At 38.2% G+C, this 22,216-nt stretch overlaps 1 protein-coding gene across 1 annotated transcript in view; it reads right to left on the bottom strand.

Moving 5' to 3' along the window:
- USP9X (ubiquitin specific peptidase 9 X-linked) overlaps positions 1–22,216 on the bottom strand; it is a 71,263-nt gene that overhangs the window by 5,839 nt on the left and 43,208 nt on the right. The window contains exons 18-41 of the mRNA XM_033147157.1: positions 21,945–22,156; positions 21,120–21,360; positions 20,740–20,889; positions 20,520–20,640; positions 19,885–20,015; positions 19,327–19,605; positions 18,998–19,123; positions 18,316–18,441; positions 17,291–17,457; positions 16,239–16,347; positions 14,726–14,872; positions 14,370–14,516; positions 13,053–13,275; positions 11,912–12,132; positions 10,450–10,640; positions 8,758–8,931; positions 6,937–7,078; positions 5,656–6,406; positions 4,701–4,824; positions 4,180–4,405; positions 3,156–3,285; positions 2,463–2,648; positions 1,476–1,696; positions 1,046–1,134 (exon numbers count right to left, since the gene is read on the bottom strand). Coding sequence (XP_033003048.1) covers positions 1,046–1,134; positions 1,476–1,696; positions 2,463–2,648; positions 3,156–3,285; positions 4,180–4,405; positions 4,701–4,824; positions 5,656–6,406; positions 6,937–7,078; positions 8,758–8,931; positions 10,450–10,640; positions 11,912–12,132; positions 13,053–13,275; positions 14,370–14,516; positions 14,726–14,872; positions 16,239–16,347; positions 17,291–17,457; positions 18,316–18,441; positions 18,998–19,123; positions 19,327–19,605; positions 19,885–20,015; positions 20,520–20,640; positions 20,740–20,889; positions 21,120–21,360; positions 21,945–22,156 — 4,634 coding nt within the window. The remainder of the gene's footprint in view (positions 1–1,045; positions 1,135–1,475; positions 1,697–2,462; positions 2,649–3,155; positions 3,286–4,179; positions 4,406–4,700; positions 4,825–5,655; positions 6,407–6,936; positions 7,079–8,757; positions 8,932–10,449; positions 10,641–11,911; positions 12,133–13,052; positions 13,276–14,369; positions 14,517–14,725; positions 14,873–16,238; positions 16,348–17,290; positions 17,458–18,315; positions 18,442–18,997; positions 19,124–19,326; positions 19,606–19,884; positions 20,016–20,519; positions 20,641–20,739; positions 20,890–21,119; positions 21,361–21,944; positions 22,157–22,216) is intronic.

Genomic DNA, 22,216 nt, shown 5'->3' on the forward strand with positions numbered 1-22,216 from the left:
CTACTCATAACAAGATGGAATGCCTCTCTTTTAGGATCTTGCCGTATCATTACAGACTACCAGTAGTTGTGAAGCACTGTCAGTGATTTTTTTTTATTTCTTCACACCCTCTTCTAAAATGGTGACATCTAAAGATGCAGAATGTGTTCATTTTCTCACTTGATAATCACCATTATGGCCTGTACCAGATTTTTTTTAGGGCTCATGCAAAGGGACCTCAGGTCCCCATTTCTGCCTAAGCTTTCCTGAATCCAGCTGCTGTTTCTCTACCATAAACTTCCTCCACTCCCCTGCAGAAATAGAATTAAAAATCCTGTGAGCTATAGCCTGAATGATTTTTTATAGCAGATTGACTCATGCAAAATAGAACAGTCAACCAATTTAATAAGGCTCAGTGTTTATATAGTAGTTTTCCCAAGTACTCAAAACAGTTCCCCCACATCTCAGTAGTCCTTTTTGTCTTCTCCCTGGTAAAGTATGCCGCCATGATTAACGTCAACCCTGAAACCTATGTCCCCACTGAGGAAGGATGTGTGAATCCAGACTTGGCTCCCACAGTCACTTACAGACTTACTCTTCATGGAAGACCATCTTACTCAGCTATGAGTGATCACCAAAGAAGAAGTAGTAAGTACACCAGTATTATCACCCCCATGTAACAGATGGAAAGCAGAGAAGAAAGTAATGCTTTATCCAGAACCACCTAGTGCATTCTTAGAGAAGATGGCTGAACCAAGGAATTAACAGCTCAACAGTTTTAACAACTAAACTCATCTGTATAATTTAATTTAACTATTGCACAAAAACCTTGCTAGCTAATTTATCCCATATATATATATATACACACACACACACCATTTGGCAGTCCCCATATGCTCTGGTAACAGTCACTTTGGATATGGCTTAAGGTACTTAATTGTTTCCAGCAGGCAACTAAAATCTGCTATGTCTCCATGAAGCAATCACAAAGACTTTCACACAGAAGCACCACATTATTAATGCAAAAAATGCAGAACCCAAGAGCACAAGAAACCCAAGTGCTAACCTGTGAGTCTGCCAAGAGTCTTCAATTAGCAAGATTTGCAGAAGGAGATCCAAGTACGGTCGAAGTTCATATGTGTATGAATATGCAACCTTTAAAAAGTGGAATTTGAGGAAAATATCAACATGCAATTAATGATCATTTAAGTGTATAGTAGTACAGGAGAATTCATGCTATGAATAACTGGATGGGTACAGTATTATATTATTAATGAGCTTTCATTTCAATGCCGCAAGCCAAGGAAATATTTCTGTTAAATTAGGCTTTATCATTGAAAGAGCATTCATTTCCTCTGGTGGTGACTTTTTTTAAAGTAACCACTACTTGCTGCAACTCTAAAGACTAACAGGATAAAAATCAAGGGACAATAATCTCTGCACATCAACCTCTTGAATAAAACACAACTTTCCTGATATTTTAATATTTTTTTTACCTGCCAAAGTAGTTCACTAAGGACTGTAGATGAAAACTGAGGATTCTCCCAACAGCAGAAGCGAAGTAGTTTGATGGTCTCTTCTGAGTTACTGCAGTCTTCAATTATTTTTTTCACATAACTAGTTCGCACAAACAAGATGTCTGCCACATTCTGCTGAAGTGCCATTATAGGCTGTGATAAATTAGTATCACCATAAGGGTTGCTAAGTGGAGGATTACCTAAAAAGAAATGTTGTTATATTATTTTTTATTTAAACTATAGAAACCAACAAGGTACTATTTAATGTTATCTTTTTAATTGCTTCACGTAACATGTCTATGGTACATTAAATACGTATGTGAAATGTTTCTTGTTCGATTATGAAAATCGCTATTCTATAAGTATTCACCTAGGCCAAGTCTGACAGATACAGATTAAACTTCTGATGATCACAGTTACGATCACTGTAAAGCACTGCAGCTGGTTTTGTAAAACATGGGAGCCTGTACAATTAAGCAAGGCTTTTCAAAGACGTCCTTTGGAATACACTTAGCTTGCACTACCAATATATGGAATAGTTGTGTCACATCTAGACACATTTAAGAGAACCAACACATACAGTTCTGGTAATACAGAAAATCCTCAACTTACACGGAAGTTTACATTCCAGGGATCATGCCTAAACTAAAAATCAAGTATAGTAAAAACACATTGGGTACAATGGCAGGTGGGATTGCCAAAGTCTTTTCTCCTGGATGCCCATCTCCTTTCTAATTTCTTTTCTTTAAACAATGCCAAGCGTGGAAAGCTGAATGAGCACAACTTAAACATGTGTACATTGTGGGCTTACGGTATTTTAATGATCTGAAACGTTTCCAAATCTTTAAGTAAACACAGGCAAGCATAACAGAAAAAAGATTAGTGAGATGCTATGATGAATAATAAACTGCCACACACATTAAATCACAAATATATTCTGTTTAAATGCTACAGAGTTAACAGTACCATTGATAGAAGACTGCATACGTGACGACACATTGCAACAGCGGATTAACTGGGACACCACAGTATACAGTTTGCCTAGTTCAGCATACTGGTATTTGATTGGAGGACCTGGGCCTTCATCCAGTGCCACAAGCATAAATGTGGCAGGTACATTTAGTTTTAAAAGCTGTGTTTTTTCTGCTACACCTAAAGGGAAGTTGGAAAAAGAGGAAGAATAATGAAAACATACTTAGCTACATTTAAGCTACTGAACTGAATCATATAAACAAAAAATATTCAGATAACTGTTCACACTGGGAAATCCATAAATGGGCATTTACTGTGAATACAATACTCCATGCCTTCAACAATCCAGCCAGAATCACTCAAAACCTGTCTGATTCAACAAGATTAAGAACGTATCAATTGTCTGCTGAGGAATAGCTCCGGAAAAACCCAACCAACACTCTTTTCCCTTGCAGCTGTGGGATCACAGAAAAATCGGTAGTGGTGGGTAAACTGTCTTCCAGGGAAGACTGTCCTGCATTAAGGGATCCCCAGAGCACAAGCTGAAAACCACTGATTTAAGCTATTAATAACAATTTGTGCCGCATCATTAAACATTCAATGGGCATGAGTCAAGAAACTATTAGGTAAGTGCACTGACAGAACAACATGTACAAAGCCTTTAGGGTGAAGCAAACAGCACATTACCTAAGTTGGCATACATCACAAACAAGTTGAAATATTGCTGCAAATGGCGCCCGTGCTCAGACACTTCCCTTCGAAGAAGATTCAGTACTGCTCTCAGCAAGTGGTCACTCAAACTTAAATTGTCATAGGCCTATAAAACAACACAAAGGTTGATATTATTATTATTACTATTATTATTATTATTATTCAACATGTAAAGCTGCTTCACTGCAGCCTGCTAAAAGACCAGCTGAACGTAAATTCTCGAACCAGAATGAAATGCAACTTTTATTGTTTAATTATCAGAACTAATGATATCAAATTCAATTCCTGAACTATTCACTGTATCAATTTTCTGTGGTTAAAATGTTTTATCCTATACTGAATAAAAGAGGAATTTATCACACATTACTTAGCTGATTAAGCTGGGAGAGGCAGGGGTGCTAAATATGAGACCAATTCAAACAGTAACCTTCAGGAAGGTACTCAAGAACATACTAGAAAGACCGAATAAATAAATAATTCTGAAACCAGGGATAGGAAATTATTTTGAGCCCAAGGGTTGCAACTCTTTCACCACCAAACTTCCAAAGGTCTGGCTTCTCTCACCCTGTACCTTGCTACAGGGTACACCAGGCTTCTCTTACAGTTCCCAATGGAACAGCTGCTTCTTGAGTGCTTGGGTGTCTACAGATAGCTGAGCACTGGTGATTGTGACCGTTTACTTGGGAATTACAATAAAAGCCACATGTAGTGCCACAAAGCAAGGAGCAATTAAATTTTGCAGAAGTGGTGGAGGAAGCCAGGAGGAGAAGCAGTGAGCAATGGTGTTTCCTTGCCCAAACAGCAACACTTCTGTGGCCATAAAATGTGTTGGGGGTTTGCAGGTCACATAAAAAGCCTTTGTGGGCCAACAGTTTCCCACCCTGTGCTAAATGGAGATTATCACCCTTCTATAAAAATTCTATTATATCAATTTATATTTAGACTATATAGAATTTAACAGCTCTCTACTACTGTATTCTGACTGTAGAAAAAAGCATACCTGACTAGAAGGTCCAGGTGAAGCAAAAGGTGAAGGACATGGTCCATCTTGCAATGAAAAATGTGCAATAAATACTATAAGTTTTGCAAATGCTCCCCTCACTTCAGCACTAGGGCATTCCAAAAGGTATTCAGAGAAGCGATTTGAAACATTGAAAAGGACATTGTGCGCAAACCAAAAACGTACATTCTTGCTATGACGAAGGAGAATGCACAAAGCATCATACCTGGGAAAAAATAAATTAATGGCATCACATACCCAGAAAACAGACTTGTGTATAAAGGTGGATATTTCAACTCCAGCACTGCATGTTAGTAGTAGGAACTTGGTTAACCATGATTAATATGAACCAGGATTCCTTATTAACCCAAGTTTTAACCAAATTAAAAACAACTAGAAACAGTGGTTTTGAGGCTCAGTTTCAATGCACTGTTATTTCACATTTTGAATGATTAAATTGTACCATATAATCAGTACAATAAAACTTATGACAGTCAAATTCTTCTTAAAGGCAAATATACCAGTCACTGGCAGGACCACGGACTATTTTCTTTGTGTGAAATCCTGTGGTAAAGAGAAACCTAGCAGCAAGCTGAACACCAATCATGGTTATTTCTTCTGCTTCAGGCAACAGATGATCCTGTCCTAAAGAAAAACAGAACACAAAATGTTAAGACATTTGTTTGAAATTGATACAACAGATTATTCCGAGTTGTTTGTCAACCTGACTCTCAATATAAATTTTAAATTATTAGAAAATTATTATATTTTATGTAAACCTCAGCGATTTCTTTTTATATTAAGATTTCTTTTATATTATATGAAGTACAAGTATATACAGTGGTGCCCCGCTAGACGAAAATAATTCGTTCTGCGAAAATTTTCGTCTAGCGGGTTTTTCGTCTTGCGGAGCGGCAATGACAGCCGCGCTCCGCAAAACGGGGAAAAAAAAAAGACGAAAATTTTTCGTCTTGCGAGGCAGCCCCATAGACTTTTTCGTCTTGCAGGGCAGCCTTCCGCTAGACGAATGCCTTCGTCTAGCGAGTTTTTCGTCTTGCGAGGCATTCGTCTAGTGGGGTACCACTGTAGATTTTATTTTTTTAAAAAACCAGGAAAGATATTTAAGAGAATTCAGTGCTCAAACTTAAGTTGTCAGCCAGCATTGCTAAACATTTTTTCTTGTGATCTATAAAATGGTTGGACTTAGACCACAGCACTTCAGTTAAGACACCAGTATCCTTTTTTGTTGCATTTATCAGCCAAATGCAATTTTTAGCAAATGTAGAAGTAAATAATGCTTAATACCAAGGAAACAACAACCTTTTCTTTTCTATCGCTCTTACATATTAGAAAATGCCTAAGGAAAAATAGTCTCTTACCCAAATTTTCAATGTTTAAAATGATACACAGAAATGTTAAATGCTATGTACTTTCACTACCTCTTGTCAATATTTATTATAAATATCCAACACTAACCTGGAGGAGGATTTAGATAGACACTGTTGCAAGTCAGTAATTTCTTTATGAACTGGAAATATTCTAGGCTGTACTGCATTCGGTTATGCATGAACTGGACATTTTGCTTCCGTACACTTCGCTCAATGGCAGATGGCATTTTAATTTGATGGGGTTTAGTGGTCATTGTAAGTTCTGAAATATATTTTATTAGTTCATTGTCTCTGTCTACTGTGTCCATACGTTCATAAAAGAGAATGTAAGCATTCCACCACCTCTTCTGACGTCTGTAAGACATGCGCTTCATCATATGGTCAAATACTTCTCCCATGTACTCTCCACCAAAACACTGATTTTTCATTTCTTCATCATCATCCATTTTGCATTCTGTTACGTCACCATCATCAAATTTATACCACCTGTTTTTCTCACCATCTCCACCATTTCTCTGAATTATGTATGAGTAGTAATGTCCACCACTGGCTTGACCACTGTGCACCAATACACCAACAAGTCTGTATTTAGTACTTCCAGAATGCTCATTTTCAGACTGTTCATTCTGTATCAGCTGATTTTCAGGATTTACATCATCCCCTTCTAGTTTAGCTACTCCTGCCACCGTATAAGGTTCCATGTCCAATTCGCGCGGAAATTCAAAATAATCATTGAACTTGATTGCACATTCCCTTTCCCAGTCATAGTCAAATCGTTTTAGTTGGATGGCAAGAACTGGGGGCAACTTTTTAATTAGCAAGCGTTTAACTGTATCAACCTAAGGAATAAAAGATTCACATGTTAATGGATTCTATCTGTGTAAATTATCAATGCCAACTACAAATGCAAGTGAAAACTACTGCCACAATTCTTTGTCAAAGTGCTATAATATACCAAGTAACTATTAATACATTATGCACTGCACATCACAGACAAATTTGATATAATACTGAAAAGACTGGTTTGCAGCTTTAACTATCATCCAGAGAAATCCTTCCTGAATTGTGGTTATGAAGTATGTAACTGTAACTCTCAGATCTCCTACACAATGAAGCCATCTAAAACGTTTCAGGTATGGCCAAACTTAGCCCTCCAGCTGTTTTGGGACTACAACTCCCATCATCCCTGATCACTGGTCCTGTTAGCTAGGGATGATGGGAGTTGTAGTCCCAAAACAGCTGGAGGGCTGAATTTGGCCATGCCTGCATTAGGTCTTCCAAAATTAAATAAACAGTTGCCATGTTCATATGAATTTTCAAAGGTTTTTTTTATAAAAAGAGAAAAAGAAAAATGCTGTATTTCAGTTACCTTCTTGTTGCATTTTTCACAATGATATGCATTTGCACCTTCTAGTAAGTCTCCCTTGACGTACTGTTCCAAGGAGTCAAGCAGGTTTTGGTGATTTCTTATATCTACATTCAGCGTTGTAAAAGATTCTTCACATTCGTACCTATAATTGTTGGCAGATTAGGTTAAGTTATGCTGACATAGTAATAGTATGAATTCAAGAAAATATTTTCATCCTGAAGCAATGTTTTGAAAACAGTACCAAAAATGTGTATTTTAATTGTACAAAATGCTCAAGAAATCTGTTCCATAAAGGTTATAAATATGCTTATGATACTTTTTCTCAACTGTCTCAGCACTACTTTATCAGTCCTGAAAAAGAGCAATAGACATGAGTGCATGATGACCAGCACCAAGACCTTCCTATCAGTACCCAAAGCTGTGATGTGTGAACAAGCCAAGCAACAAGTCAGTCCCTGAATCTGGACTTAAACTTTGGTAGGGAGGAAATCTTAATCTGCAAATGTAAAATATCATAAAGTCTAGTATTTTGAATACACTTAAGGAACGTTTACGGTGCTTCACTATTATTTAACATTTACACAGCATCAGCTTTCAAAAAAGCATTTTGAAATTTCACTCTAGATATATTAACGTATTTATTTTGATTATATTACAAATTCATTCTCCAGTTGCCTTTTGCAACCAAAACAACACAATCCATGTACAACAGAGAGATATTACAGACTCTAAAAATGACTTTAGGACAATACTCTTTAAGGGTCGGGGGGGGGAGAACCCCGAATTAATAATAAGGTCTAAGATCACAAACTATGAGCATCTTGGTGGGATGGGGGTGGAATGAAGTATCCTGGAAAAAGGCATGTCTGGCTGGCAGCAGAAGATGGGTGCTCCATACTGCATCATTTTGTTGCAAGTCCATCTTGTCAAACCAAATGACAAATTACAACCGTTACGTGTGGGCTCACAAAAGCATGTTGCCTTGAGTGTCAGCAGCTATAGCCGGAGTTTGCTAGGCTAGTGTCAGGGAACTTCCCTTGGCAGGGCAGGAGGTCTTGTCGATGTACCAAGAGCCCAGATACCTCCTCAGTAGTGAGACCTCCTCAAGCGGGAAAAGCGGCACCTCCTCCAGCGGGGAGGAGCAGGCTGGTAACAACCAGGCGAGACAAGGGCTTGGAGATGCTGCTGAGAGCCCCAGCATGCCTCATGAGTTTCGCTCTGAGGGGAGGACGCCACTACCTTCGCCCCAGTTGGGGTCAAAAGGAGACCAGGGAGGTGTCGCTTTGGGGGTGCCAAAATTCTTATGTTGGGGTCACAGCCGGAAACCGGCACTCCCGGATTCTGCGAGTGGCTAGGACGGTCATGTTTTCACGTTCTCTGCACTGTAAATAGTCTGCACCAATAAAATGTTAAAAGACAGCTGAGACTCATGCCTGATTACTCATGAGCAACCCTAACGCAGACGTGACGGCTAGGCTAGCCATAGAGTTGCCTGGGGATGTCAGCACGAATCAGGCTATACTCAGATATGTAACTGATATAAGGCACATCTGGTGATTGCCGTCTTAATTACATCTTGTGTCTTGCTATCATAGAGCTGACTCTAAAAACATTGGGAAACCTTGGTTGATAACTTTCCTCATCATGGGTACACCAACATGGCTCAGAACATTGCATCAGCTGTATTTAGAATAACTTGCTAATATGAAACACTTCTAAATGGTCTCTGTACTTTTTCATAAATGGGAGACTTGTAACATATTTTTGTGGATGCCCATTATTACTTTGATTTTATGAAAATGAGAAAGAAGAAACACTTACCTATGTGGGCAGCCTTGACAGATCTTCTGATCAGCAAAGGAGCCTCCCAAAACTTTACTTAACATTGCTGGGTGACCCAAGGCTTTTAAAGCTTCATCTAGGCTATCCACCAAGGAGTTAAAAAATTCTAGAGCATCATGCTGTTCACGTAGATTTACAGGCTCACCCCAGAGTCTAGGATGGAAAAGATTCTCTCATAATAAAAGCACACAGATTTTCTAACAGCAAAATCAAGTAGCATGAAAAAATGAAAGTAGTTTACATCACTATTATATAAATTTATCTTCATATAAGCTGAGCTTACAATTAGCTAGCAATCCTCGTAAGTGCTGCACAGCTCGTAAAATAAGTGACTTAGTACTCTGGCTTACTTGGGGTGGCACTCAGCATACAGAGACAGCAGACTGGGGGTGCCCATTTGGGGAGCCACAAATTGAACTCCAATGGACAAATCACTTTGCACTGCCTTCACCTTATTGAGGTGAGGGAGGGACGATGTGAAATGTATTCTCAAAACTGGATGAACTCTGAAACTGGGGGGAAATGATCTGGCTCTAGTTCACATGTAAAAACGCTAAATGTTCAGCATGGGAGAGATATGAGCCTTAAGGCCCTGGAACCATTACTGTTTACCTGGGCCTGAAACTTGGGCTCTTACTCATATGCTCCAAATATATATAAAAAAATTTAAAATTGCTCAGCAGCACCTTAAAGGTAAAGGTAGAGGGACCCCTGACCATTAGCTCCAGTCGCGAACGACTCTGGGGTTGTGGCACTCATCTCGCTTTACTAGCCGAGGGAACCGGCGTACAGTTTCCGGGTCATGTGCCCAGCATGACTAAGCCGCTTCTGGTGAACCAGAGCAGCGCACAGAAACGTTGTTTACCTTCCCACTGGAGCGGTACCTATTTATCTACTTGCACTTACGTGCTTTCAAACTGCTAGGTTGGCAAGAGCTGGGACCGAACAACGGAAGCTCACCCCATCGTGGGGATTCGAACCCTAGGCTCTGTGGTTTAATCCACAGCGCCACCCGCGTCACAATAGTAGCACCTTAGAGACCAACTAAGTTTGTTCTTGGTATAAGCTTTCGTGTGCATGCACACTTCTTCAGATACCGTGTGCTCCAGTTGCCTCCTCCTCCAGTAGACCATTCTCATGAGTGGGGCTTGCACATATAGAAATGTATAAGCCTAAGCTCCATTTTACACTGAAGACTTTCGCCTATTGTAGGGGAGGGTAAATGAGCCCAATGCTTGCTCCTGCCATATTTACACCCTACACATAGGAACACAGGAAGCTGTCTTATACTGAATCAGTCCACTGGTCCATCTAACATACTTGTCTACACTGACTGGCAGCAGCTCTCTAGACTTTCAGGCTAAGGTCTCTCCCAGTCGTACCTGGAGATGCCAGGGATCGAACCTGGGGCCTGCATACAAAGCATATGCTCTTACCCCTCAGCTACGCCCCTTCCACTCAGCCCATGTCTGAACTAGCCCAATATTTTCATCAATACAGTGATTTTGGGGTTTCCTTATCTTGCTTTTTTGCATGATTAAAAAGGTACATATCATACTCTGTCACTTAAGGAGTATATATTAAATTCCACTGCATTTCATTAAACATATACTGTTTCTATCATAAGACTTCACATAAACACTGTGCAACATAAGTTAATTTTCTATTTACCTGAATTGCTTCCAAAACCCTCTGGGTACATAGTACTGTAACCTAGAAGCTGCTAAGTGACCAAAGATGACCTGGAGATGTCTTAATACGCCTATGTTGTATTCTTTTCTGTCTTCTGTTTTGCTTAAGCTTGGTTTATCTTCATACTGATGTGGATAGCCAAATACTTCATCCCGTGGGTCAACATTGCTCTTTTAACATTAAAAAAGTAATGTAATATAAATGGTACGCATGAAAAAATAAATAGAAATTAATATGCCTTATGAACAGAACCTAGTAATGTCTGCTAGAGAAATAATAGTAGTAGCTCAGTTTAAATGCAAGTACATATGAAACCCTATGAAGCTTCGCACGTAAACTAAAGCAGTCACTTTGAATTCCAAAGTCCAGGTGGGAAACCTAAAGATTCCCATATGTAAGCAACAGAATTGTTCAGCTTGCAATTTTTACAGATATGGAAACAGACCTCAGTCTTTTCCAATTAATTTTCACAGTAAGTCTGAGAAACTGTGCCATGCATAGGAAGCTCCTCCTACCCTTGTGAGAGGCTTTTCAAAGGACTAGAAAACCATCTTGCACCCACTTGCTTCCACCTATGTATGTGGACATCTATACTTATGTACAAAAACAAGACTCATGGGAAGCAGCCCTCATGGGTTTTTTTTTTTTACTCTTTTTTAGAGTAAATACAATCAAGATGATTTATTGTCATTATACTTTTATCCCATTACCCATTATAATTGACCCTTATTACTAAATCTCATCTACCAAAAAGGGGAAAATGTTACTTTAATTAATAACAACCACCAAAGAGTTCTTGTTATTACTTACTGAAAACAATAAGTGGCACTTTAAAGACTAACAAAAAGCTTCTGCCATAATCAATATGCTAGTCTTTAAGGTGTTGTAAGACAGTTTTTGCTTAAGAAAACTAGCACATCAATTCTTCAAAAATTGCTACATTTTATCGAATTTACGCTTTCTACAGCTGTTAATGTAAAAGAAAATTGCAGATTAATTAATAAAGCTAAATAAAATGTACCACAAACATTATTAAAGAATAGTTCCAGAAATCAATCGAACTACTTTGAGTATGACCTCATGGGTCCTCAACCCCAATGGGTTGAGATCTTTGTGTTTAATTAAACAATAAAAAGCAGCATGGGATATCAACTTTTGATTGCTTATTTATAGCAGTATCAATTGTTTTGATAGTGGACATTCTATTGTGTTGCACCAGTTTGGAATTGTTTTCCGGTTTTCACAAATAGTATCACTTTATGGTCTTCCCCCACCCCCAGTGGCCATAAATTCCTTTTTATTTCTCTTTAAGTCATCTATCAATTCTGAGTATGTGTAAAGTTGAATATCTCCCATTATAACCAGATATACAGTATAGAGCTACGGGAGGAGGGAAAGTCTTACACTACATTAAAATTTGTCAAGAACAATATAGTGTTACCTCATTATCTTGCTTCTCATCTCCAGACATATCATCATCTACATCACTTCCCGTGCCTTCAATTGCAAGGATTCCATTCCTGATGGCAGGAATCATGTACAGCTGCTGAATGACAGAATTCATGTAGCAAGTGGCACCTGCATTTTTTAGCCCTACAAATCCCTTTGGTGGTCGTGGTCCAACAGGTGGAAGATACTCCCATTCTGTTAGCGCTTCACAAGCTAGGAGAGATCAATTGTATTAGAAAATTAGCTAAGCTTCCAAATAAAACTATACACTTCTGAACAGCCATTAGCTTAATACCCTAGTACTGAACAAGTTCATTTCAAAGCTTGTTCCAGTGATCAAGAGACTTACTAAGTATATATTCTTATTCCAGTTCTTGGCACACAAAATCTCAGATTTGATATTTGCATTTAATCAAAACGAAGCCTACAACAAAAAGCAGCTTAAAATTGAGTACCCCTTAAATCAGGGATAGTCAACATGGTGCCCACCAAGTGTTCTGGACACTATTGCCTACTCCTGTTTTAAATAATTATACTATTTAGAGATCACTAGCATTGTAAATCAATTTATTAGCTTGCTTATACTAGGCCTGTAAAGAAATGGGATTCAAAGATCTATGGTGGGTCTTTGCACCAATGGGAGCACCTCCTTCCATGTATTTTCTCTGTCCCCCCCCCCCCAAAAAAACACAACAACCTTAGACCACTGGGTGCCTATGAAGCAGCCTCAGATGTCAGTAACATCCTTTATTGAAATGGAAAATCCTACTACAAATGCCTATGTCTAAACAGGAACTGCTTCAATATGCAAAGCATGTATCCCAACCATAGATACTATTCTCTATGCATTTCATCTTAGCAATTATAATTAATATATCTGGCAATTACTTCAAGGGAAAGACAAATGATTATATCCAACGTCAATTAGAATACTCAATGACATTAATGTACTTGTTACTCATCACTGATTTCAAATGGGTCTACATCATTGGATATCAAACAAAATACCATTTTGGAAAAGCAAAAAGTATATGCAATTATTTGATTTCCAATAATGTCTAAATCATGACAAATATTTAAATCAATATAAGCTTCATATTAAATAGAGCACAAAATCTATGAAAAGTACTTACTAGTTATTGCGGTGCCTATATAATACATTTCAGTCAAAGTATCTACTATTTGTTTGAGATTTCGGACACAGCCCACTGCAAGTGCTACTAGCAACTCAAATCCAGCATTAATGGTAGCTGGGGAACTACAGACTGGTATGGCCTGCTCAGCGGGCAATTCTCCATTCCTCATGTACTGTAAGTAAACATTTGAGGCTGGAAAGATGAAATCATCTATTAACTCCTGAAAAACAAAAAAGGGAAAGGGGAAAAAATCAAGTTATCTGTAATTTTATTGCCATTTATATACTGCTTTTAATTCAAAACAGCAAACTGATCAACAAATAAAAAATTAAAATACACAATGAGAAATACATTAAAAAATTACAAACACATCTCATAACTTCAAACAACAGCAAGGTAATACAGTCCAGTAGATTATTCCACAACTCAAAGAGATTCAAAATCCAGTGAGAAAGCCTGAGTGAAGAGTTTATCTTCTGTCAAAGTGTTTACTGATGATGCTAGACACACCTCCAGAGGAAGGGAATCCCACAAGAAGTGCATCACAGATGAGAAGGCCCTTGCCTGGGTCTCATTCAGCAGCAGGACTCGGAAAAGGGCCCCCTCCAAAGATCTCAATGGCCCGTCTAACATATACAGAAAAATATGTTCTATCATACAGGCAATACCCGAACCAGAATTACCTACCACCACAAAACGTCTCATGACTTTAAACCTTTGGGGGTTAACTGCTAGAAGGAACAGAAACCTGAACGAGGATTCAAAAGCAAAAAGGAAACTTAGCACCATTTTCCTGAGTCTAAGAAACAGCCCACTTGCCCTCAATAATTTACATACACACAATCCTAGCCCTTCCAATCCTTTAGCCATGCTCCAGCATGATCAAAATTCATAGGAAATGTTTTTTAAAAAACCCACAATGGGTAGCACACTGAATTGAGCTAGTCTATTACTGTAATGCTAAATTATGCAACTCTGCCTGCCCTGGGCGGTACAAAGGGACAAGTCATCAATGAAGTCCTTCCTCACATTAAACTGAGAAGTTCTGAATTCCAGCTTTATCTCACAGTATAATCCATCATTTATTTTTGCCTTTGATTTGTTAAAAAGTGGGTTTCTCACAAGATTATCAGCAGCAATTTTATGATGGACTGAATTTGTACATTTCTATAAAAAAAGTTTCCTGCTCTCCTAAAAATTCAAGTAAAATAAAATTAATTCAAATTTAATTAAATGTATATGTTTGTTTACAAGTTCCTCCTTACCATGCTACTTCATTATGATTTTAGTTTTTTTCATATAGCAATTACTTACTTTAATGAGATTAGCACCACCTTTTTCACATCCAATATGGTACTTTTTTTCAGGAGTTTGAAATGCCAATAATTCCTTTGTTACTCCAAGGTGACCTTCTAAGATAGTCTCTTCTACACCTGTTTCTCCTGTTCTTTTCACTTCATCCTAACGGGGGGGGGGGGGACACACACACAAAAAAACAAAACGCTGTGTCACATGAGTTCTGGGAACTCACTTAAAAATGAATATATATACTGCTACAACTCATTACAAATATGCTCCCACCTTTCTGTCTTATAAACAGGGCAGCTAAAACATAAATGTTAACAGATAAAGCGATCAGTAAAATGAGTAAGACTAACAACAAAACTTACCCTAATCCTTTTAAGCCAGTCTATTTCATTATTAAGCAGAACTTCAGCATTGGGCACATTAATATTACTATTGTATGCATAATTAAGAAGATGTCTTAATAGAGTAAAGTAGTCCCCTGAATGCTTAGCACGTTCTCGTGCAGTACTCTGTAAGAGAAAGAGGTCATGAGTAAATTCGAAAAGGTAATTTACATTAACAGCAACACAGAATGTTTCTTAAAGCAAGAGTGGCGACCTCTTTATCCCTTCTCCATCACTTGACATGTAAGGGAGAGGTGGGTCTTGCAAGCAAAGGCAACATGGAGACTTCTCCAGCACACTGCCTTTACTTGACATTGGGGAGGAGACTTGCAAAAACCTTTGCAGATCCCCCCCACACCTTTCCCTTTTAAATACCTTATATTGCATGGCTCTAGCTCCCATCTCTACTCTTCGCTCATTAGCTGATGTGGAGATTAAATCCTAATGTCTAGGCTGTGTGAGCCTCTTCTCTGCTGGGACCAGGATTGCACAACTAATGCAATATTGAATGCTGCCCTTTCACCCATGTGCTGACATTGCTAGTGATGATGACTGATTTGATGACGGTGGCCATGATTTGTGGGGGGAAACCTGGTGGGCCAAATGGACCCCCTGGAAGACCAAGATTAGCCTGTGGGACCAAGGTTTCCCACCCCCGATGTAGTTCAGAATCCTGTTCTCACAGTTGGCTTATGCAACCAGATGGCATATGCAAAGTCCCCAAGCATGAACCTGAGTGCATACTGCTCTGATAGCATGAATCTGTCAAATCCCCTTTTAAAGCTATCCAAGTTGGTGGCCATTATAGTTTACCTATGCTCTCCCTAACTAATGACCATGTGGGACCTGATGGGAGTTGCAGTCCAACAATACCTGCAGTATCACAGGTTAGCCATCTGTCAAACAGTCCAAAAACGTAGGAGATTATAAATGTAATGGGAGATTTAAAGAAACTAACAAAACCAATGGGTTGCATCCAAAAGCAAGATTAATGTCAGCTGCCTCAACCTAAGTTTCAGCAATTCCGCCTCTCACTGTGCCCCACCAACGCACTCCAGACCTTTCATGAAGGTCCACCAACCCCCAAGAGGGAATTTTGGGGGCACAGAGGGGGGAAATGCCCTACTGCAAAAGCAACCTTCTTTCTACATCAATTGGCTGCAACTCAAAGGGCTCCAATTCAAACCACCTTGGATGTTTTCATGTGTATATCGATTTGTGGACCTGGTTTCAAAGCTAGGAACAGCTCCTGTTGATTGTAGAATTAGTCCTGACACTGGTATCAGTGATAAAATGCTCGAGGCTCATAACACTGAATATGGGGCTCAGAAGGAAAAGAAAATGCGATACATAATACTATCTTAATTTCTGTATTTCAAATATTATCTGTTAACTGCACTGAGCTATTGGAAAGTATCTATAAAAATCTATTGCAGGAAATTCTTACAGACATTAGTCTAAAGTAACAATGGGAAAGTTTTAAATGCCTTACCCCTAAAACAGTGAACAACAGAGTTATAAAGAAAAGAAGCGGTCTCTGTCCCATACAACATCTGGTAGCCATTAGGAAGAACTGTTCCTGTGCCATCTGACGAACAGTTCTGGGGGGGAAATTAACCAGAAAAAAATCAAATTAATACAGATACTTTGTGAACAAGACAAATCTTAATTGAGATTTAGCTGGATAGCTTCCCTGCATATTCATCAGAAGGAGTGTCATTGCCTTCTCAGTTCCCAGGATTCAGGAAAGAGGAATTTAATTTGAAATGTACATTATGAAGGTGCTGTCAGACTCCATTTAAAGAGACCACTAGAGATGCGGGTCTTCCAAGTAGCAGAGGGCATGCACAACTTGCAGGTGTAGATGGGTGACAAGGGAAGCTATGTTTTGTGAAGGCACTTGAACCAAAAAAGGACCAAATGCAATGGCACTTAAAAGTTATTTAGTTGACAGAAAACAAAAACAAGAGCCTGAACACCAGATCCATAAAGGACAGGAGATCACCTGTCCTTTCTGGTGAATATTAAATGTGGAATCTGTGATAGCCCACCAATCGGTTCTGATAGTTTAGAATCAAGGATGTCCATCACATCAGTAACGTTTTGAGGAATGACAAATATAGATACTTGAGAATAATTCTTTAAGAGATAAGACATAGCCAGTTGTGGGCACACTTCATCTGAAATGTTGAGAGTTTATGACATCGTTGATTGTTGCTGCACTCCTCTGGCTTCTAGCTGAAAATCTGGATCCATTAGGTGGGATTGACCTAACCAGTCCTATCAGTGAAAGCTCTGTGCAATCACATTTGCTTGTACAGAAGGGCTTTTGCCTCTTCTGCCCCAACCCCCCTGTGCATCTCCTGAGATTGGCTCAGAAAATGAAAATAAAAAACATCACCATACCACAGTTATAGTGATAGCCATTATAATCTAGAGATATACAAATGAAATCACAGCCCAGCAAGTATACTTTGAACTGGGCATCTACAGTCACCTGCTGGCACCTGGAGTCAGGAACTGTGAGATAAAAAACCCACTTACTTGCTGTGACAGTGCAACAACAAGTCAATGATAAATGTCTGCCAAGCTTTTTCTTTGCTAAGTGCATCCAGCGCTGTTGGAATCAAGGCAAAACAAAGGGTCATCACTTCGAGTGCTTCACAGCAAACTTGTTCATCTTCTGCATCCGGTTCATTGCCTGCATTTGTCTGTAAAATTAATCAGAAATAAGTAGCATAAAACAGGTATGGAAGAGGAACTAATGATTTTCTTAACTATTCCCTTCAGATACAAACCAAAACTGAGAACAAACATGCTACTTACTACAACCTACAGCTTGAGTAAGGCCTACAACTGATACAGGGATTAACAATTATAGTAATGTGGTTTGATATCTTATTTATAGCCATACATACAAACATGAGTTCTGACACAATGCTGAAATTATGTGAAAGGGGAAAGGCATTAGTGAAAAGGCAGGAGGAATATAGTAACAATAAAAAATATTTTTAAATTTATATCTCGCCCATCTGACTGTGTTTCCCCAGCTACTCTGGGCAGCATACAACATATCTAAAAATGTAACAAAACATCAAACATTAAAAAAACAAAATATCCTATAAAAGCAACAAACAAACCAATAAATTAATAGAAAAGAAGAAGAAGATCCAAATTAAAATAACCGCCAACCCCAACTAAACATTTTACCAACACCAATTCGGGGAAAAACAAAACAGAGGAACCAAAATTAAAACTATTTAAATCATTTTAGCCAGTTGCCCCAACCCAAGAATTCTCCTTCCACATGAAACTGTAAAAAGGCACTGAGACTGCTACAAGTTATGCTTCAATGAGGTAACACTGAAGTGCTTTCTTAAAAGCTATAAAGTCATTTTCTCAACAAAAGTGCCAGAAAAGTAACTATCAACAGTTTAACTCGGAAATCTATTAGATGAAAATTATTTAAAATCATATAAAAATGATTCAGGCCACTTGAAGCCTGAATTTCCTGGGATAACCCTTATCAAAGATCAGTTTGAGAGAAAAGGTTGCTTAGGATTTCTTACCTTCTCATAAATTTTACTAATATCTTCATTTGAACTGAATACCAGCTGTACTGATCCACATCCTGAAGCCCAAACTATTTTCTGCACTGCTCTAATAACACAAATATCAGGGATATATTTTGAAGCCTAAAAATAGAAAGACAGCATCAAATATAACTGTTCCAAATGTTTTTACTTCAGGCAGGGAGAAAGAAGCATAGAGAGCAAGAGTAAAAAAAGCAAACAATTAATACATTTCCCACAAATATGAATCCACGACAGTCTGTATTCTTGCACTGGAGGCTGAAGCTCATACCAAGTCCATCTGGCCCTGTACTGTCAACTCTGGAAGTGGTTCTCCAGGGTCTCTGGCCAAAGTCTCTCTCATCACCTACTACCATATATTTTTAAAACGCCAAAAGTCAGGGACTGAGCTGGGAATTTCTGAATGCAAAGTATGTGCTCCTCTCAAAAGAGACAGTATCCTGGCACAGGGATATGTATCAGCAACTACAGAACCAAGAAGCGTTAAGGTGTGACCATATGCCACCTTCTATTTTGTCAGGTTGCACACTAGAAACAGGCTTCCATTAAGGATATACAAGCAACTGCTGAGGAAAGTACAGATTCTCCTCTCCCACTCCCTAAGTCACTGCCTTAAGACTAAATCAGGAACTGAGGGAATAGTGAAAATTATACAAACCTCATCAGATATTTGCTGTGCAAGGCGTATTGCTACATTTCTTAACATGCACTCAGAGGTCGGGTTGGGAATGTTCTGTAGAGCAGTTTGCAACACCACTGCTTGATCATGAGTTGCTTGGTTGATCTGGAACAATTTATTTTCAATATTTTAAAGAAAGAACATACTATCTTCAACTGTAAAAATTTAACATAGTGGAGAAAAAATATATTTCCACAGCCATTTACAGATTAAGCAATACTAGTCATTATCAGACTTTAAATATTTACTGGTTATCAGATCACAATAAAGCATTTACGATTTTGCTTTAAGAACAAAGTTAACATTACCTGTGACATTGGGCTTGTGCCCTCTACAACTGGCTGACAAGCTTCTGCCACAGCTCTCACATGGCCATAGCCAATTGCAGTTAGCAATAGTTTTGCTATTTTTAGAGCATTTAGGTAGGCACCCCTTCTTGTTTCCATATCTGCGTTTGGCAGGAAGTTATTTCTGGTCAGCATACTCAGCACAAGAGGTAAGCCACCACTTTTTAAGAAGTTGTACTGGAAGTCAGTGGCATCTTCTCCCAGAGGTAAATTGGCAGGCATTAACAAGGCATAAACTACCTGCAGGGGGGGAAGAAGTGGGGGGGGGGAAGAAAACAGGAAAAATAATTCAGCAAACTTTTAATGTAGGTATACTGAAATGCAAGCTGAGAGGATGGGTTTTGCATATTTGTTTCCTTTACATTTTGTGGTCAAGCTCTTTTCTCCATGAACAATCCAGTCCTGTGGGAAGTGCTTGCAGTACTCTGTAATTTGGGTGTGATCCCTGAATTCAGTGTAAAAATAATACTAGAAGAAAATTTTCAAATATCAAAATATTAAAAATGAGATATTACAAACCTCTGTAAGATATAGCACTTGTGATGCAGAAGGGCCGAAGAAAAGAGAATCAAGGGATGGACTAAGGCTGCTGTCTCCGAGTTTTGCATGGTCTAAACAAATAGCTCTTAGTTTTTCTACAGTAGTGTTATCTGGAATAAAAGCACAATTTAAAGATGTTTCTTCCCACAGATAATACAATATAGATTTCTGAAGCACTTTTGGAAAATGTAATACATTGAAACTGCAAAGGAATAGATAGCACTGAAGAACGTGGAGAACTTTTGTCTTTTTTTCTTTGAAAATCACATTTTGCTTCAGTCCCAAGACAAATGCTGCAAACTGGAGATGGCATGCACTAGAAATTTTCCATGACCACCTCTTTCAGCATGTGTCTTCAAAGAACCCCAAAAACAGTTTGAGGGAAAAGCAGCTCGATACTCGCTTTTGAACTTTCTGGAGTGGAAATGGCAACAGTGTGTGTGCACTATTGCTCTGACTACTGCTTTTAAACACTCACACAGATTAATCTCCACACTGATTTTTAACTTGGATGATAGTTTAACATGCAGTTTGATTGTTTTGTACAGGTAGTTTCTAAGATGCTCTACATTTCCATTTCTATAAATAGAAAATACACTGAAAATAAATTTTACCTGGTGGCATCAATTTCATAAGGATCCGTGCACCATCTCTAAGAGGTGGCATATTTAGGCTACTGCCTAGGTCTGCAACTTGCCAAAGAAACGAGATATATCTAGGATGCAGTGACATGATCTAAAATAAAAGTAAAAACCTGTCATGAGATACCAGCTCCTAATATCAAATAATAAATTTCAGTCTATAATTTTGAGAGTGTGTGTTTTCTTTACTTACAACTCCAGGCAAGCAACTTTCAACTTCTGGGTTTGGACCATCACTATAGTGATTGCCATGGTTGCCTGGAGAACCAGTTGAGGAATCAGATGAGCTATCAGGGCTTGAAGGCATATTGGAACTTATCTGTGTAAGCTTGGCTGTAATTAGCTGGGGGGTAGGGCATAATAGAAAGTGATAAAATGAAAAGATTGTAAAAAATTGTTAAAACAGTAATCTTTCTAAAAGCAAACTTGACTGAATATATTAAATTGTAAATACTTTAGCTACTCACAAAACATACCATTATTTCAAATTATTTTTATGCATTCATTTACCTTTCAACAGAGAACTTTCAAAAATAAGTAAGCTGATCAATATATGATATTTACAGTACTTACTGTTTTATCTTTGAGATTTAATTGTCCAATTAATTTTCTATCATCTGCCGGATCTACTAGCTCGCCTCCAATAAATAATTCTACTTTTGTATGTGCACTGTTGGCTTTAATACGATTGAGAATGCAACGTCTAACTGAACCAATCGTGTCATTTGTATGGGACCAAACATCCAAGTCTTCCACTTGCCGGCCTTGATTTGGAAAACGAACTACCAGAGAGATGTGTTTACCACGGAAAGCTCTGAGAACAAAGATAAAGATAATACTAATTATAACAATCAAAAATCTTTAAAAGCGTTTACTACTGCCAGGAACTAAATTTATATTGGGGCAATGCCTTTATTAGGCCTGCCAAATGTCACATTAGAATACCTAATAATTGTTCCAAGAGGGATATTTTGCTGACATAGTTCACTTTACTTGTTAAGTTTTATTTTATTTTCAAAGGATTACAACACTCCAATAAAAATGGAAATCAGAAAATTTTGCTTACTTTTTAATAATTCTTCTACTTGTTTGCTAGACTAAAGGGGAATAAATCTGAAAAGGTTATCTACAGCATATAATCTATATAATGGCCTGCATACAAGAAATGAATAGATTATCTTTTGCCTTTATGTATGTGGCAAAGAAATCAGAAATATAAAGTTTATGATTCTACAAATATACTGCACTAATATATTCTACTAATATATTGTACACAGGCTATGTTATTTAAAAGTTTTTACACAATATGAGATGCACAGCAGAATCCTAACCACAATTACTCGGAAAATTACTGAATCTTGCATCCTAATTCACCAAAGTTTTGAAATTTCCACAAACCTTGACATTGGTAGAATTGTTCGCTCTTCGTGGTAATCACTGTCACATTCATTTATATATTCCCTTAAAACAGTCAACACTCGCACCATTCTTATCGCTTCTTGCCTTGCACAATTAATACTGTCTTTATCGCCATCCAAAACACACAAAGTATCATAAGATGCTTTCAAACGATCAAAGCAGGACTGAATGAAGTCTTCGTGGATTACTACCTACAGAAATGCCAAGAGATAGCTGTATCTCAACAAAACAATACAAAAGGTCACAAAAGA

Source organism: Lacerta agilis, chromosome 4, assembly GCF_009819535.1.
Source record: "Lacerta agilis isolate rLacAgi1 chromosome 4, rLacAgi1.pri, whole genome shotgun sequence".
Taxonomy (NCBI): Eukaryota; Metazoa; Chordata; class Lepidosauria; order Squamata; family Lacertidae; genus Lacerta; species Lacerta agilis.